Source organism: Aspergillus fijiensis (assembly GCF_003184825.1).
Source record: "Aspergillus fijiensis CBS 313.89 unplaced genomic scaffold BO72scaffold_33, whole genome shotgun sequence".
Taxonomy (NCBI): domain Eukaryota; kingdom Fungi; phylum Ascomycota; class Eurotiomycetes; order Eurotiales; family Aspergillaceae; genus Aspergillus; species Aspergillus fijiensis.
Genome location: NW_024469009.1, coordinates 315,276 through 331,797, shown reverse-complemented (window position 1 = coordinate 331,797; position 16,522 = coordinate 315,276). Strand labels below are relative to the sequence as shown.

At 53.9% G+C, this 16,522-nt stretch overlaps 7 protein-coding genes across 7 annotated transcripts; 4 read left to right on the top strand and 3 right to left on the bottom strand.

Moving 5' to 3' along the window:
- Positions 1-720: 720 nt before the first annotated feature.
- On the top strand, positions 721-1,779 carry BO72DRAFT_449401 (2-deoxyribose-5-phosphate aldolase). The gene has a single exon (XM_040945013.1). The coding sequence runs from the start codon at positions 757-759 to the stop codon at positions 1,540-1,542; it is 786 nt and encodes a 261-aa protein (XP_040799983.1). The 5' UTR covers positions 721-756; the 3' UTR covers positions 1,543-1,779.
- Positions 1,580-4,184, bottom strand: BO72DRAFT_157285 (transcription factor domain-containing protein). The gene is made up of 4 exons (XM_040939275.1): positions 4,053-4,184; positions 3,741-3,995; positions 1,827-3,690; positions 1,580-1,777 (listed from the first exon to the last, which is right to left on the bottom strand). Exons 1-4 carry the CDS (start codon positions 4,113-4,115, stop codon positions 1,617-1,619), a joined length of 2,343 nt encoding a protein of 780 aa, XP_040799982.1. The 5' UTR covers positions 4,116-4,184; the 3' UTR covers positions 1,580-1,616.
- A 530-nt stretch (positions 4,185-4,714) lies between these two features.
- On the bottom strand, positions 4,715-5,374 carry BO72DRAFT_469739 (Isochorismatase hydrolase; the record flags this gene model as incomplete). Its single annotated transcript, XM_040946979.1, has 2 exons — positions 4,715-5,010; positions 5,074-5,374. The coding sequence occupies 2 exons, from the start codon at positions 5,372-5,374 to the stop codon at positions 4,715-4,717; spliced, it is 597 nt and encodes a 198-aa protein (XP_040799981.1).
- A 1,446-nt stretch (positions 5,375-6,820) lies between these two features.
- Positions 6,821-7,904, top strand: BO72DRAFT_157203 (uncharacterized protein). The gene is made up of 3 exons (XM_040939273.1): positions 6,821-7,016; positions 7,116-7,517; positions 7,586-7,904. Exons 1-3 carry the CDS (start codon positions 6,954-6,956, stop codon positions 7,679-7,681), a joined length of 561 nt encoding a protein of 186 aa, XP_040799980.1. The 5' UTR covers positions 6,821-6,953; the 3' UTR covers positions 7,682-7,904.
- A 2,202-nt stretch (positions 7,905-10,106) lies between these two features.
- BO72DRAFT_157207 (uncharacterized protein) lies at positions 10,107-11,625 on the top strand. Its single transcript, XM_040939274.1, has 2 exons — positions 10,107-10,495; positions 10,557-11,625. The coding sequence occupies exons 1-2, from the start codon at positions 10,271-10,273 to the stop codon at positions 11,430-11,432; spliced, it is 1,101 nt and encodes a 366-aa protein (XP_040799979.1). The 5' UTR covers positions 10,107-10,270; the 3' UTR covers positions 11,433-11,625.
- Positions 11,626-12,869: 1,244 nt separating this feature from the next.
- Positions 12,870-13,242, top strand: BO72DRAFT_497697 (uncharacterized protein; the record flags this gene model as incomplete). Its single annotated transcript, XM_040948716.1, has 3 exons — positions 12,870-13,007; positions 13,076-13,143; positions 13,197-13,242. The coding sequence occupies 3 exons, from the start codon at positions 12,870-12,872 to the stop codon at positions 13,240-13,242; spliced, it is 252 nt and encodes an 83-aa protein (XP_040799978.1).
- A 645-nt stretch (positions 13,243-13,887) lies between these two features.
- On the bottom strand, positions 13,888-15,146 carry zrfA (high-affinity Zn(2+) transporter ZRT1; the record flags this gene model as incomplete). The annotated part of the gene is made up of 1 exon (XM_040947970.1): positions 13,888-15,146. The coding sequence occupies exon 1, from the start codon at positions 15,004-15,006 to the stop codon at positions 13,888-13,890; it is 1,119 nt and encodes a 372-aa protein (XP_040799977.1). The 5' UTR covers positions 15,007-15,146.
- Between the last annotated feature and the right edge of the window lie 1,376 nt (positions 15,147-16,522).

Here is a 16,522-nt window from a genome sequence, read left to right as displayed (position 1 = left end):
GGGTACAGGTGCCGCCCCCTTCTTTTGCATCCTGCGGAAAACCCGGGGCTGTGGTCCAGGCCTTTGTTCGTCCTCAGGCACTGGTGTTCAATCAGCGATTTGGAATGCTTACAAAGGGGGTCGTGGGCAGGTGTCCGCAGTGGGACGTTGAGACGACAGCATTCGAGCTTTTCTCGGCTGGGGATTGATCATCCAGCTGGCAAGGTTCTGCTCTGATCGTTGAGATCGAGATCGACAGACCGAACGTCGATTCGCGAATTTTCATGATCCCTTCGCCTGTATACTGTGCAGGATATCCAATTTGATAATACTTAGCTTGGCTGATCGGCAGCGCCAACGGAACGTGTGCCGAGCCCTAATCCGCCTCCCCGTGGGGCAGGTCAATTTGGCCTCGATCGGGTTTTCCGGCCTGCTACTAACTACTACGAGTATGAGGCAGTCTGCAAGGGTCCTTTCCCCCGTGTTATTACTTTGTAACTGGAGCTGACAAACCGTATAGCATACTGAATAAGAGTTGCAGACTCCAGAAGAGATCGATATCTCCGCATCTTGAACGAATTCTCAGCAGACAACTTGTGAACTGCACCGGTGGAAGGAATTACCCAATATGGAAGGTCCTCCACCGGAAGACGCTCAGACCTTATGTACTTGCAGCCTGGATATAAAACACCCCAACTCCCCACGACACCCCAAGCAATCTTCAATACAACTTCATCAGCTCAGTCTACCAGCCTATCCAAACAAGACCTCACAACCATGTCCAACAAAATCACCGTGACCCTGCCCCAGCTGGCCAAAATGATTGACCACTCCCTCCTGCACCCGACCATGACCGACGCCGACATCCGCGCCGGCCTGCAGATCGCCCGCGCCCACCACGTCGCCACCGCCTGCGTCAAGCCCTACGCCATCCCGCTCGCCAAGCAAGAACTCGCCGGCTCGGACGTCCTCATCTGCCCGGTCATCGGGTTCCCGCACGGCAACAGCACGACCGAGATCAAAGTCCTCGAGGCCACCGCCGCGGCCCAGGCGGGCGGCGCCGAGATCGACATGGTCGTCAACGTCGGCAAGGTCCTCGGCGGCGACTGGGCGTACGTCACGGAGGAGATCCGTCGGATCAACGCGGCTGTCGTCGCCAACGGGGCCGCCCTCAAGGTCATCTTCGAGAATGATTACCTCCAGCCCGAGCAGATTGCCCGGCTGTGTGAGATCTGCTCGCAGCTGGAAGTAGCGTTTGTCAAGACTTCAACTGGGTATGGGTTCGTCAAGCAGGGGGATGGGTCGTATAATTACAAGGGTGCGACTGTCGCGCATTTGAAGTTGATGCGGGAGAAGTCCGCGGAGAAGGTGCAGATTAAGGCTGCCGGGGGCGTGAGGACGTTGGATGATCTGCTGCATGTGATGAGCTTGGGTGTGACGCGGATCGGGGCCACGGCCACGGTCGCCATTCTGGAGGAGGCCAGGAAGCGGGGGGTTGGAAATGAGCCTGTGGAGGTGTGGTTTAAGCCGATGGCGGAGGAGGGTACCACAGGCGGCTATTAGGTTCGGTGATTTTGCTTCGAGATTTGAGCACTCATGGGTTTCTAGTTCCACAGAATTGACTCTGCAATTCGCGGTCAAGGTCCGAGGTCGGCGTGAAAGAAGGGATCGTTGTCGAGATCCCATAACCACGTCTGTTCCAGGATTGGAAAGCCGTCCACGGTTGGCGGCCACAGAATCGGATTTTCTGCCGTCTGTTCCTGTTCTCCGCAGGCTTGAGGGGCATAGGATAGCAATGCTAGACCATGTGTTAGCTTGAAGTATGATAGAGGAATGAGAAATACAACCTTGATCGAAGTCGTGCAGGGCATCCGTCATTGCAGGGTCATTGGTGTACAAGATGTCATCTGGACCCGGCAGGGCGCTGGGGGTACCACGGTCAAGGGTCGCTACGCCCTCCGAAGTAGAGACCTCGGATGTGACGTCCCCAGTGAGAACTTGTAGCTCGTCAGGCAAACCTTGATTGGATGGTCTCCTAGGACTGCTGGATTGCGTAGTCGTGCGTTTACTCTTACCCAGCAGCATGTCCAGCTCCTTCTGCATTATAAGCTTGGTCAGTCGCTGGAGGATGTCTAGTCCTTGCTCCGCCACCACCGAGCGCGATTTCAGCGTCTCCTGTATCTCCATCACATTCTGAAGGGCTAGCTTGGAAGCACTGGACTGCTGGCTCAAGGGGTCCATGCTGCACAGAATACCCAGGGTGACTCCCGCGGTAAAGGTATGTATGCTGACGAAGGTCACAGCGTAGGTCTCGGCGACAAGCTTCAGAACTGGACTTGACTGGATAGAGGACATTCTCAGCGCTGCAGTACGACAGGCCTCCAGTGACGAGACGAATGGGGTAGGCTTTGGCTGATCAGCTTGGTCCGAGCCCGCCCGGGGAGCCACAGAGTCCGTGCTGCTGTGCAGTTTGTAAGACAGAAGAGGCCTGTGCGTAAGAATCATGGCATTCTCGTACGCCAGCATCAAAGCCATAGCCTGTAGCTGATAGATGTGGCTCTCGAAGCGCGGTCCCGTCGCTCCGATATCGCAATCTATCTCCTCTGGGGTCGAGTAGTTCGCGTGGTCGGAGATTCGGTCCCATTGAAGTTCGAGGGGAAGCCTAGCTTGCCACTGCTGTAAGCGCGAGTTGTATTTAGCCACTGCTTGGAGGGTGTCCTGTAAGCCCTCTCGCGACCTAAGCGGTTTTCCATCTTCCACCGGAGAAGTCTTGGTGCGATACAACTCGCCCAGTGCTGCTTTTGTTACCACTGATAGCTCAGACATGAGGCGTTTGTATGACAGCAATGTTGTATTGGGCGCTTGAAGTTCGTCGAATATTCTCGGACTTTGCACCGCCTGCAGCTTGGCTGATGGATCCAAGGGCTCCACGTCGCAATCAGCATCCCATATACTGTGCGGATAGCCGTATACCACGGCAGAAAAAGTCTCGATCTCATATATAGCCCACCAACACCGCTTCCGCGTTTCATACTGCTGGCGAAAATCGGGGGACTCCAAAGGCCGTAACCGGCGATGCAGATGCAAGGCCTGTGCAATGCGGAGTCCGCAACCGCACACAGGCCATGCCAGACGAGGAGAGCCATGGTACAAGTAGTAGGTCCCTAGCAGTACGCAGGTCTGCGCTGCTTCCAGCGAGCCGAGTGACATAACGTCCAAAAGTTTGGCTCTTACACAAGACAGGATACGGTCTTTCAGACTTGAAGCGACGCCGTGTCTGGTTAGTAGTGATTGCCGATATGGGCCCACGTAGTGAATCCCGATGGCGATGACCACGAGAAAGGTGGACAAAAACGCGGCATTGGAATATTCTGCTGGTCGGCCCGGGTGGCGCTGATAGAGCTTGGGCCATCGCTGCCGGAAGTCATCTTGCTGGAAGATCAACATGAACCAGTGGGCGCGGTCAAAGTACGTGTCCACGAGCAAGCTCGCAGCTTCATATGGGGGCATCAATGATAGAAGTTCGGTGGCAGACAAGGACAAACCGTTGTGGACATATTGTCGCGTGAACAGAGAGGGTTCCTTGCTCGATGAAGGTGCTGCATCAACTCCAGTGTTGGGGACCACCGGGCTATTATATCGTACATCACCTCCTGGGATAGCTGTTGTTGTGCGATCCGGTGGCGCGGGGGTGTTGTGCAATCGAAAAGCCTAGACATTTTGAGCCTTTGCTCCCGTTTCCATATCATAGAGGAACTTACCCCATCCACTAGAGAGAGCATCGAGCTTGATTGCCAGCATTCATCAGTTGCTGTTGCGCTTCTAGCCTCCGAGGTGTCATTTGTCTGTTGAGCAGTAACTGGGCTGGCTTCTTGGCAAGAATGCTGCTGCACGGGGAGGCGGTCGGGGGCTGGATAGGCAGCTACAGGACTATATGGCCTCCAGCGACTAGTTGAACCTGGTGTACAATGCGCCCCTGCCCTGAGGCAAAGAGTGCATGGTCGCTGAACATCACACTTTGAAGTCCATCAACACAGGGGACAGGAGACGAGGTTTTCCGATCGGATGCGTACCTTGAGCTTCTGGCGTCGACAACGCTGGCACGCGCTCAAAACCTTGCTGTTGGAACTCTGCATCCAGTGGGGCACAGCTATTGACTACTAATGATACCATATGTGCAGCTTGCCTAGCTTGAGAGTAACTACTGTAGTTTAGGTGGGTGGTGTGTAAGGGTGTAATGGAGGCGAAGTGGCAGCGTCGAGAATTCACTTTCGGCAAGTCTGCCACCGGAGCACCTTCTTCTTTCGGCAAGGTGTCAGTCTCACAATACTAATGACGTGAGCTCTGTGCAGCTGACTCATCAAGACAGACGCATAAATTTAAATAGTGAATACTCACCTAGTCAAGAATCTTGACTGCCTCCAATGAATACTCTACTTTGGTCTTGCTTGTGGGACTGAGCGAGTAGAGCTAGTGTAAGCGGGGTACATGTGTGAGCCTTCATCGCAATCTTTTTTTCTTAGACTTCCCTCCTTTCATCTTCGTCCTCTCCATGATCCATCATCAACATAAGTTCCCTGGAACTCCGATGCAGTCAAGGTAGAAAGCTTCAATCTCAGTTAACTACTGCTTGTGACTAACTTAAATGACATTTCACCTGAAAGCAGATGCTAGCTTAAGTCTTCAACTAGAAAAGGATGCTGGTAAAAACATGCCCGCACAGGCCACAACCAATCTATCGACGCTGCTCCTGAACCCACTGTGAAGCCGCCTCTTCCCACCGCAACACACGAGCCCCACGAGTCGACAGACGCCGCTCAACCTCGCGCTCGAGCTCTGTTGCCGTCTTTCCCTCCGAGTCGTATGTCGAGTGCGCGCCAGCAAGGAGAGTCACGCGGAACCCCGCCGCCAACGCACCCTTGCAGGTCGCTTCGACACACTTCTCACTTTGCAGACCCAGAGCCACTATTTCGTTGATATCGGCATTGCGGAGGCGCGTCGAGAGGGTAGGATTCGACTCGAACGTGTTGCCTGGAGTTTTCCACCCATTGTCAACGTACCGTCATGCGCAGAGTCCGGTAAGCAGATACTAACCAGTCTTCTTCGCGACCACGATTTCCTCCTCGACATCCACCCGCGGGGTGAACACCAGTTCCCACGGCTCGCTGCCCCGCAGCAGCGTCCCACTCGCAGAGCTTTCTTCGTGCTGAATGAAATAGATAGCCCACGGAGATGGTTGGCTCTTCTCGCGGCAGGAATCGATGACCGACCGGACGGCGTTGAGGGTTCCCTCGGCGGACGCGATGACTCGATCCGCATGCGGGACTCTGGTTGTGGGATCGACGGCAAGCTCTTTCTGGATGTCAATGACGAAGAGAGCTTTTCGAGGCGCCATGGCTTCTGCGTAGCAGTTGTTGGATGTGTTGTTGCGGCGGTGGTGGTGATGGTGGGATGTTTGTTGATGGAGGAGGGAAGTTGCGGGGCAGTAGTAACTTAGCATGCTTGCGCTCACCGGTATTAGTATTACCGGCGATGATCTGCACTAAAGTAATGCATGGAGGGGTCATCGGAGATGGTATGACACCCTGCATCGTTTCCGATCATGCGTTTCTGCCCCTACATGAAATCTCATTTCCAACCCCCTTCTTGGGTGTAATAGTCATAGTTAGAGGCTGGGATTGTTAATAACAAACCGGGCACGGCTGCCTCAGCCAAGCCAAGGACAGTCTTTGTTTTCGCGCATGAGGGAGCTTCTCATCGTTTTGAACATAGTCAAGATATGCTGTATGCCTGAAAGAGGTTTGTTACGAGAAAGGGGCTAATCAAGACGTGGAAAGTTTGCCATGTCCATGCTGGCCTTGATATTTCTTCTTTCCCTGGCATATCACCCGTGCCCTAATGCTGGAATACTATTTGTTCCCTGGGGTAGAAAAGGGCTTGCGCATGACGGCTTGCGCAACAAACCAGCCGCAGCGTCGTCATAGAATAAATCGCATGATCCGCATGAGAGGGTGAAGGTGCGAGAGGGACTTGCTGGAGGCGATTGATTGATGGCGGGGAGAGTGGTGAGGCTCCTTTCTCATCGACTCTCAGTTCGGAGTAAAGAGGCGCCTGCATCTTATAGAGAGTGAACATACGTCACCGGAGGAGCACTGGCGAAAACACGTACAAGTAGGATTGTCAGGATGGCCGCAAGCTGGTCAAAGACTCGGAGTTGTGTTGTTTGGGCTGTCAGGGACCATTGCCCCGCACTGTCGAAAGTGGTTTAGTGGGCCCAGTGCTGTTTCGACAATACAGAATATGACAGTAGCATGAACAACTGAAAGATTGAGTCGTTCAGAACCACAGGACTTGATATAGAAGGTAAACTCTCATGACAGCTATTACCATGCAACATAGCATTACAAGGATTCTCATGCGCAACTGAGCCAAAGATGGACGATAACGATTTGTGTAGATGCATGCAGCGACGCATTCGTCTTGCCTGGCGAAGCCCCCACCCACATCATCCATTCTCCACGCCGTTTGACAGCAAACGACGGACTCAGTGGGGTATAATCCCTAGTTTGACTATAATAAAGTTCGATAAGCAAGGCCCTTTTGCTTACACAGCAATATCTGGACAAGCATCAACATGCTTAACTCGGCACGAGGACCGGGGGCCCCTCAACTCCACAGTCAAGTCGCAAGGTACAAGAACCGGATAACGAAATGAACAAGATAGCACAGAGCATCATCTTGATAACCCATCATTGGCTCCAATAACAATACTGTGGTTCAACAAACCTGTCGTTGAGATACCATCATGCACGTCATAATGACTCCGGGACCTCCCGCCCACCGAAACAGCCCAGAGCGAAATCGCTCCATGTAAACACACACTGCCCATGCTATCAATGCGAGGAAAACCTCACATCTTCTCAATCGTCTCTACAAGGCCTCACAGCAGCTGAAGTACGTTCAAGACAGCCACCATGTCTCCGAGCGCTCAAGCACCGCCAACCATAATCTCCGCCTCACAAACCCCCGAAGAAGAGGTATAGTCCCGCCCATTCACCACCAATCCTCCCAAGCAACACAAGCCACACCATAAAAGACCCCAAACTAACCATACTCACCCACCACCCTCACTCTAGCGCAACATCACCACCGCAAAGCAGTACATGGCCATCGCCTACTCCCCGACCGAGAACCACGGCGCCGAGTCCGTCCGCCACCTCTGCCACCCAGACAGCTGGTTCTGGAGCCCGTCCACATTTCCCGGCTGCTGCACCCCGATGGACTACGCCGACTCGCACGCCACCGTCATGCAGTCGGTCAACGACCTGCACATCGTGCGGTACGATCAGGCCTGGGCCAAGGACGGTCACGTCCTGCTGCGGTACACCGCCGAGGGGTCGCATGCGGGGAAGCCGTACAAGGGGATCGAGAGATCCGACCCCCCTAAGCGGGCGCAGTGGAGCGCGGCGGCCATCTTTGAGATCAGCGATGGGAAAGTCAAAAGCTTCACCAAGGACTGGGATCAGAAGGTGATGCAGGTGCGTTTTTGTACTTCCGTGTCGTGGGGACTGATGGGTGGAAGTGTGCTGATCGTGGGGCTTTCAAGATTCAACTCGGTTGGGCGCCTGTGAAGGAGTCGGAAGATCCGCGGTGGAACGCGGAGATTTTGGCCAATCCTGAGAAGGGCCGGCAGGCCAAGTAGGGACGGAGGGTCTGGGAGCAAGGTGAATCACGATAAGTTGAGGGTCGTTGAGGGTCGGTGTTCATGTTGGTAGAGTGGAATGGTATAATAATTCCGCGGATTTCCTAGAACGTTTCTGGATCCAGGCTTTACTGGAGTCGTGCCATTCAGATCATTTATAGAACCTGAGGGTGTTGAAATTCAAGGGACGTTGCACCTTACACGGCTGTTAATGACCCAGATGCATCTCCGGGCACGAGTATGTTGCATCTGGTGTCAGCGTCGTCAGATCTGTAGCCGAATGCGCAGCCAAATGGCAGGCATCGGGGTTTTGGTGTTGCAGTAGCACACAGTTCGGGGCGCGACTGGCTAGGGCATTTTTCCTTAATCCTACAGGAGTCGCAAGATGGGTTCAGATAAAAGACTACTGCAAAGGCAGCTTGCTGGCAGATGATTTTCTAAATTTATGAGCTCAGACCATGCTCAGGAGACACAACTCGAGAAATTCATGGGAATTTCCCGAGGAGTACAGAAAAGGAAGCGCGCAGTTGACTTCCACGGGTTGTGGAGTTGTGAGCGACGCTCGAGGAATCAAACGGTGACAGGTATTGAATGGCATTGCCCCGAAAAGAACGGCAAGAGTATCTCCGCAAGTGACTTACTACGTCTCAACTTTAGGCGCCAGTGAAACGCAACTACTGTACCAAATGGCCGTCAACTGTATTGCTTTTTGAGACTCCTAGCACATCGAGCCGTGTCCACCGCCACCTATGGTAGTAGCCAGCAACGGGGACTCACCTCGGCCTAGAGAACACCAGTGCGGTTCCCTGCTGGTTGATTGAGGTTACATTGCATCGTCGATGTCTCAATTTGATAGGAGCCTAGCACGGAGCGTCGTGGCGTGGAACAGCGCGGGACGGCAGGTTGCTGCCACATTCAGAGTTTACATTCACCGGTGCGATACATTCATATCCTGTCTCTGACAGAAACTTACTTTGACCTGGCTCATGCAAGGCTTTTGCGCCTTTCATTTGAGAATAAAGAGTGCTGTTTGATGATCAACAACTTTGGTCTTTTGAGGCGACTGAGAGCATGGTTGAAGTAAAGTAGCGCCCAGGGATATCATTCCCATGCATTGGCCAGGTATCAGCTCACAGACTAATGAGGAAATAGAGAACAGCACTACTTACTCTTTCTTGAAATGTCATCCTCTTCCGTACATCATATATTCATCCACGCATTGTCATTTCCTCTTGTGATAGAGGCAGCCACATCGACTTAGCTCAGGGCTAGAGAGCGTGTAGATATTGCTGTAGCATTGTAAGGCAAACAGGATACTCTCGCCCCGAAAGGAAAATCTATCAATGGTGAATCGGCCTCAAATTTCGTAGTCTAAGACATTTTGTCTAAGGTAGTTTCCCGTGCTAAGACAAATCCCCATATGAGGTAGTGTTAGCCGACCAAGATGATAGCTAGCCAAAAAGCACGGATCATCTCGATGAGCTTGCTGCCTAAGCTAGTCCCTTTTTATATAATGCACTGAGGTCCATATGTGACACAGGGACCTGATCGGTTTCAAGGGTGTGCGGCCACTGAAAGATCCAAGATTTCTTCACAGTTTGATGGCGAAAAAGCGTTGAATAGTTTTCCTGAATAGGCTGTGCATATTCCGAGTCTTACTGCTCACTCTGACTGGGTGTCCAAATCTCAAAGATTAGTTCAAGATTTCTTCGTGGGAGCTCTGCAGAGGCCCATTGACATATTGTAGCTAAGGATCGCACAACTGACCTATCTATTATGTCTGAATCCACAGACTCATCTGAGTCAAATTGTCATATGATGTACACCAAGGCACAGTAAGCTTATGCCAGACTGCTTGCTCATAAAGTCGGATTGCTTTGACAGGAGTCTGTCAAAGCAGGGCTGGAACAGTTGTAGGAGTCTCGAAGCTTCAAGACACGTTGACTACCACGCGTCTTGCTGACCAGACCGTCGTTCACTTTGCGGGACCCATCGATTAGGACCGAGAAATGTAGTCAATGGTCATGCGACTCTTTTTGCGACGGGGCCAACTATGGGTCGGGCGCCGGAAATGTTCCGAGCGAAATGCTGGGCCTGCCAACGGGATCGATCTTCAGGATTGATACCACTGCAACAGTCAATTCAAGCATTCAGCAGTGGTCTGTGGGGTCGATACAAGAGATCTATGAGAACATCTTTCTTTAGCTCGAAGGTGGTCATCATGCAGAGGAGTCAGAAAAGAAAGATGATGGTGCGGTGACGCGGTCAGCCCTACCGTTGCCCCTCGGGGTCCGCGGAAGCGGACTCGGGAGGCTCTCCCCTTATAGGGCTGGATCTGTTACATGGCTGCCTATTACCCTTACAGCCATATCCACCCTTTTCCATTCACTGCATCTGCACCCTTGATAACTGTATGACAGCCCAGACCAAGAGATTAATTTCTCACTAGTTCGAGTCTTGATTTCATGAATTCATGAGAATATCCACTGACAACTTCGCTCAGCACATCCACGTTGTGCACTAACCCCACGTCGCTCGTTGACTGTTTCAGACCCCCTCACATTGTACATTGCTTCGTCTCTTTGCCCAATGCAACTTCGCTCCTTTCTCGTCACCAGTATCTGGGTGGTGGGCTCATTGGCCTCACCAGTCCCGGAGACTGGCGACTCGTCGCAAAAGCACCTGTCCAACGCGCCCAATTCTCGTCCCTCTTTTCCCACTGTGACCGGACATGAGGTCCACCTGCCGTGTCTTCAATGTTCTCCAGAGGATGACAAGGGCCTAGTTGAGAACACAACCTCGACGCCCTTCGTGGTACGGACCCAGATTCCCTTTATCCTGAGAGACCAGGATCGAAAGCTGATACTGTCCCTAGGCAATGAACCTCCGAACCGAACACAATGCCCTCCTGGTCAACAACGTCAGCATCTTCCCCGCCGGATACCCCATGCAACTCCCCGCCCAGATGCACCACGACGGCAACATTGACAGCGCCACCGTCGAGACCGTCCTCCTGACCTACGGGGTGGACATCGAATACCTCCCACCGAGGGTCGACTCCCAGGTGGGCGACATATACTTCGTGGAGGTCAAGTTCTTTGATTCCACCGGTCGCCCCGCCACCGCAAGCGTGATCCACGTCCGCCTGTCTCGCGACGCCGACGAAGACGACCTCTCTATCTCCCAGATCATCATCGAGCCGCTCCTCCACTACCATGCGTCCCACGGCCACGGCAACAAGGTGTGGCACGCCCAGTACTGGAAGATGCTGGTGGGCAAATACAAGTCCTGGCGCAAGGAGCAGAAGAAGGCCCTCCACAAGAGCTTGCATGCGACGCCGGAGGTCCACGTCGCCTGCGGTGATAGACCCTGCACTCAGCCCGACAACACGGTCGTCACAACTGATGGGTCGGGACACCACCGCTACAACAGCAACGAGGCCAAGTCCCCGTTTGCCGTGGCTGGCCCGTCGATGAACGCCTACGTGCACCACCACCGGTCGAACCCCAACTTCTGGCGTCTCATCATCCCGGCGATGGTGCCTGCGTTGTTGGGGATGGTCGCGGGGTTGGTCGTGTGTACTACCGGGGTGGTTGTCTGGAAGATTATCTCGTGTGCGCTGGCTCGGTGCGCTAACAAGCGGGCCAAGAGATATGCCCGTGGCGCCGGGTGCTGTAGGGGCTCGAGAGAAGCGGTGTCAGAGAAGCAGCAGCTTCTGGCTCGGGAGATGGGGGCCAATTGCGATGTGTAGAGACTGTGATTGCCCCTTCCGCTTCAGACAGACAAGACAATGCGTGTAGAGGCGACCCGTGGTAGCTGCGAGGTGAGAGTACGGGATGGGTGGATCGGGTAGAGAGCATGATGGGATTGTATGTGCTTATCATTCCTTGCGCAGAATGGTCAGACTTTCAATAGATTGTGTGCCTACTCGCGTCAGCCTCACGATCGATTTTTCTCCTTTGTAGACGAGCCAGTCCCTTTTTTTTGGGCTTTGACCCACTCTAGTAGGGGAATGTTGTTCGAGGCGAAGCTTTGGACTTCCGAAGTTTCGACCGTCAAAATACACACACACACACACACCGCTGAATCCGTGCAGACTGGACTATTTCCGAGGCAGTGTAAATGGGGGCCAGGGGCTAAGCCACCGACATTGAAGGGCAACACTGCTGCCACAACATTCTCGGCTTACCACTTAGCGCCGATAATGTGAATGATTCTTCGTGTCTCGGGGTCCGCGGACCCCACCAGCCGACACACGATCTAACTGTCACAGACTCACGGTAGAGAGCCAGTTCATCTCCAACTGGGGAATGGATTGAGAAACTTAGTAAACCAGCCAGGTGTGCACAAACTCGACTTGAGTCAAAACGTCGCTGAACCATCACCCATCAACAGCCTCAGTGGGAACACGTATTCGTATGACAGTATCCTATGCGACGTCAAGCGGAGCGGTCCAACAGCCAGAAAGATCCTTCTTCAGCCCGCCCCATTGCCGCTGGGTCCAAGAGCGCGTCGTTGATTGGCCAAGCTTCCAAGCAAAGCTTGACCAAAGCTTGAAGGGGAAATGACTGGCGCAAAGACTGGCAATAATGGGTGGGGCCCGAAACGAGGCTGCCTAGCACTCGTTTTGCTCGGTGCACAACAGCCCGTGTCTGGCATGCTTCGCTTCGACGGCCCGATGGCTGTACAACCCATACTGCCACGCTCTCCTCTACCACGCGCACGCTCACCGCAACAACCCTCTTCGCAATTTACAGGGCTGGCTCCACTGACGTCAAGCGCCCTGGACGTCCCTGTCCAGAATAGAAACACTCACCACTCACATCATCGTCCCTCAGTTTTCCCCCCGGCCAGCACAGCACTAGACCGCATGGATGATCGATCATCCTGAGCAGTCCTCTGTCGCCCAACGACGATGAAGTCATCGCGAATCGCTGGCTTTTCGCTGACGCCTATTCTGTAGGGCTGATGCTGCGCACTGGGTCCTGGCCATTGGACCCCGGATTGACTTTGAAGAGATAAATAATCGGTGGATTCCACCGTGTGGGTGGGTTCTGTTTCTCTTTTTTTTCCCTCCCAGAATTGCCGACACCCGACTACCACCTCAATAATATAATAATCCTCATTACCGGCACACCTCCCTCTTCAACACTCACACTCAAGCGCATTCACTCATCACATTTTCACCATGTTCAACTGGTTCAAGTCGTCCAACAAGGAGTCCGCTCCCACCCAGCAGCCCACCTGGGATGCCAACACCGTGACTATGCAGCAGCCCTCCGGCCCTGAGGCCCCTGTCACCGAGCGGGTCGTCACCGGCCAGCCCGTACGTCTCCTTCCCCCCCCTCAATCAAAACCCCCAAAGCTAAAGCTAACCATTTCACCAACCAACAGAACCAGCCCGAACAGATGCAAATGAGCCTCCGTGGTGGTGGTGAGGGCGAAGACGTCTGCTGCGGAGTGTAAGTTCCTGCCCCAAACCTTTCATTCAACGAATCCAACTAACAAAACCCAGCTGCGCCGGTCTCTGCTGCTTCGAATGCTGCGAGTGCTGCTGCTAGACGCGATCAACCTGTCGCCGCCATGGCGGATAGAAATATTCCCCCGATGTTTCCACGGTCTTACTATGAAGGGGTTATGACGACTGATGACCGGATCATCATGAGTCGCGCGTTTTTTGTCTATACTATACCGGATGAGAGGACGGGCGCCCGTCGTTGTGTATATTCTCATATCCCATGATATATATTAATGCAGTCTATGCTTCATGAAGTGACTCCGTACTGAGTTTGAAGCGTGTCCTTTCTACTACCATGGTCCTGGCTTGATTACGAGCTTTGAGAGAGTACTCGTCTGCGTCCGGTTGGGAATCTCATGAAACGACTTGCTTGTAATTGCACCAGCTGCTAAGGAAAAGAGGACACGAATCCCGACATTAATTCATAAAGTCCTTGTGTTCTAGCTGCCGGTTTCTCCGGTCGCAGCCGCGCTGGATGCCGGGCTCACTGCTAAACATTTAACCGGCAGAGCCGGTCACGGAAACATAGAACTAGCGGAAGAAAACGAGAGTTGGTCCATTATAGATGCAATGCCAGCCACACAACAGATTATCCCGGATTACTTTTCCATCGCAAACAGTAACTTTCATATACACCAATCCACAGCCGCCCTCGTCCACTATAGTCCCAGCGGACAAACTTCCACCCTCACGCCCACTTCCCAATGAGCCCCATAATCCCCGCCCCCAACAGCGTACAACCCACCATATACAGCAACTTGGACCGCCGGCGCGTGCGGCAGGGATCGAACAAGAAGTCGCGGGCCAACAACTCCACCAATGCACTGTAGATGAGGATGCCCGCGGAGACGGCGTTGAACACGCCCTGGATGATCAGCGACTCCTTCGAGTTGGGGTTGTAGGTCGTGCGCAGGCCCAGGCCGATCGCGATGGAGATCGGGGTGGTCAGCCCGTAGGCCAGGCAGAGGAGGTAGGGCAGCTTGGCGTGCCGGGCGAAGGGGATGGCCGACAGCCGGGCGCCGATGCCCAGCCCCTCGAAGGACTGGTGGAAGACCAGCACGGGGTAGAGGGTGGCGAACTCGGACCCCGTCACGCCCAGGTTCAGCCCGATGATGACCGAGTGGAAGATGATCCCGAACTCTAGGATCAGGAAGGCGGCGATCTGCTGCCGGAAGGATCTCTCGGTCGCGTCGGCGTCGGCGTCGGGGGAGGCTGAGGCCGAGGCGGTGGTGGAGGTGGAGGTGGCAGGCAGGGGTTTTTCTCCGTCGGGGATGCGGCTGCGGCTGCGCCCTTCCGGGTCGACGTCATGGGTGCTGTGCAGGGAGGGGCAGGGGTCCTGGGCGATGAAGGCGCTCGTGGCCGACTCGTCGCGCTCGATGCCGTACTTGTGCTCCACGTAGACCTCGGCGGCCAGGTCGAGGAGGAAGATCAGCACGACGGCCGTCAGCACGATGGCCGCGCACCACGAGTACTCGCCCCAGTACCCGGAGACCCCGACGCACGTCTTCGGGCCGATGCGCTTGTAGGCCGGGTCCAGCAGGTGGATGAACGCGGTGGCCAGGATGACGCCCGTGCCGAAGTAGCGGGCGAAGATGTAGACGTTGTGCGGGATCTTCCAGCTAGGAAGGCCCTTGGAGACCACGGGGAAGAAGGTGAAGGCGGTCGAGACGAAGAGGATCACGAAGATGGAGGAGATCCGCGCCCCCAGATGGCCGTTGTACTCGTTGTCCGAGATGGCATAGTAGCAGAGCACGTCCTCCTTGCTCGCCGTGTGGAGGTTCACGTCGGAGGCGTTGAAGGTGGCCATGATTGCGGAGGAGGAGAGGACTGGGCTGCTCTGCTGCTCATGGTTGAGAACGGTGGCCCGATGGTGTAGGTCTTATAGATGTCGTTCTGAGGACCTTGGGGTAGAGGTGGATAGCAGGCTAGATAAATGGACACGCTTTCGGGGCTCTCAAGGTGTCGAGGAGGGTTTAGTCGACAGGAACTGGCCGCACGCTGTCAGCCCAGTGGGGGCAAACTGTCACATTGCCGAGTCAGCGTCTGAAACGATGATCATTGAGTGGAAGCTGAGTGGAGCATCCGTTTTTTGTGCTGCCTGCTCCACTTCGAGAACAATTTCAGTGCATGTGCTTCCGTACGTAGTGGCCATATCGCAGAGGGAGGATAGACTCTTGAGCCTGGCAATTTGTATGATCAGAAAGCTGCTGTCACTGGTGCATCTGATATGAAACCACAGATTCATAGATATGAACAACAGAACAAGATTTGAGGGTGCCAAGAACGAGATGCTGGCAACGCGCACATGGACCGCCCTATAGGGCTGAGCTCCACCGGACTCCCGCAAGGTCCTCAGCGGTCCCGCCCGAAAGTCCTTGCCTTGATTCCTTCCGCACGGTGGCAGCAGCCAAGTCTGCCCCTTTTTGCACACTCGCGACCGGAGATTTTTGCTTCAGTCTGTGGATCACTGAGGTTTCCCTCCAATGGACTTTTGCTTGGGATGTGTTCTCGGTTACTGGATTCGAAGGTGTTGCCGGGTCTTGCACTCGGAGCACTGTCACTAGGCACACACCACTACGAGTGGGTTCGTCCTGTTTTGCCAGCAACACATTATATCATAGCTACTCTGCAAAGAGGCAAATGAGTTGCGCTGATGCTCGCGCCACGCACTGTGACTTTCGACACTGGCGTCGCAGCACTTCACTGACCGGGAAACAAGGAATCAGCTCTTTGTGCGACTTGCAAGTCAAGCCCCATTTTCAAAGCGTGCATCAAACATGTACTGTAATTTATGCATGGCCTTGGTCCTTGAATCTCAACACGCGTTCCGCTCGTCGAAGCATTAGCCCGAAGATATCATCCTTCCTACATCATAATGTTCAGTACCTCCTCATCACGTGCGGAATCACAATCAAATCACCTCGTACGAGGTATAGGAGCCAAGAGCGAAGGGCTTTGTATACTCTCTTTTTACATTATTGGCCTTGCAGTCCATGTTCAGTCAATTTAAGGTGTGTAATATTTTTCACCCCTGCATGGACATTCGGGCATTTGGCGCAAACGACTGAGATTACGACCAGCAGTACAATTGCATGAAGAAAAACACATCCGGACAAACGAAGTGATGGCTGAGAGATTGGAGACCACAAACTCTAAGAAGAGTTTTGACTGTACCTTCACTACCCGCTTTACAGTTATCTAGGAGGTAGAGTTTTCCTAGCAGTGAGAGTGAGCGGCGAACGCACATTCCCGATGCGCCCTCCCGCTGAGTTTCTTTCATACATTTAGGGAGCTCATAAGCTTTGTACGTTGAATTCCTTTGT

Bases quoted from the DNA above. Each gene is read 5' to 3' on its own strand.
- BO72DRAFT_157203 (XM_040939273.1), top strand. From the start codon at position 6,954: ATGTCTCCGAGCGCTCAAGCACCGCCAACCATAATCTCCGCCTCACAA. The intron at 7,017-7,115 runs GTATAGTCCCGC...CCCTCACTCTAG, and splicing joins CACAAACCCCCGAAGAAGAG to CGCAACATCACCACCGCAAA. The intron at 7,518-7,585 runs GTGCGTTTTTGT...GGGGCTTTCAAG, and splicing joins GGGATCAGAAGGTGATGCAG to ATTCAACTCGGTTGGGCGCC.
- BO72DRAFT_449401 (XM_040945013.1), top strand. From the start codon at position 757: ATGTCCAACAAAATCACCGTGACCCTGCCCCAGCTGGCCAAAATGATT.
- BO72DRAFT_157207 (XM_040939274.1), top strand. From the start codon at position 10,271: ATGCAACTTCGCTCCTTTCTCGTCACCAGTATCTGGGTGGTGGGCTCA. The intron at 10,496-10,556 runs GTACGGACCCAG...TACTGTCCCTAG, and splicing joins CAACCTCGACGCCCTTCGTG to GCAATGAACCTCCGAACCGA.
- BO72DRAFT_157285 (XM_040939275.1), bottom strand. From the start codon at position 4,115: ATGCAGAGTTCCAACAGCAAGGTTTTGAGCGCGTGCCAGCGTTGTCGA. The intron at 3,691-3,740 runs GTAAGTTCCTCT...CAAAATGTCTAG, and splicing joins TGCTCTCTCTAGTGGATGGG to GCTTTTCGATTGCACAACAC. The intron at 1,778-1,826 runs GTTGTATTTCTC...CACATGGTCTAG, and splicing joins CCTGCACGACTTCGATCAAG to CATTGCTATCCTATGCCCCT.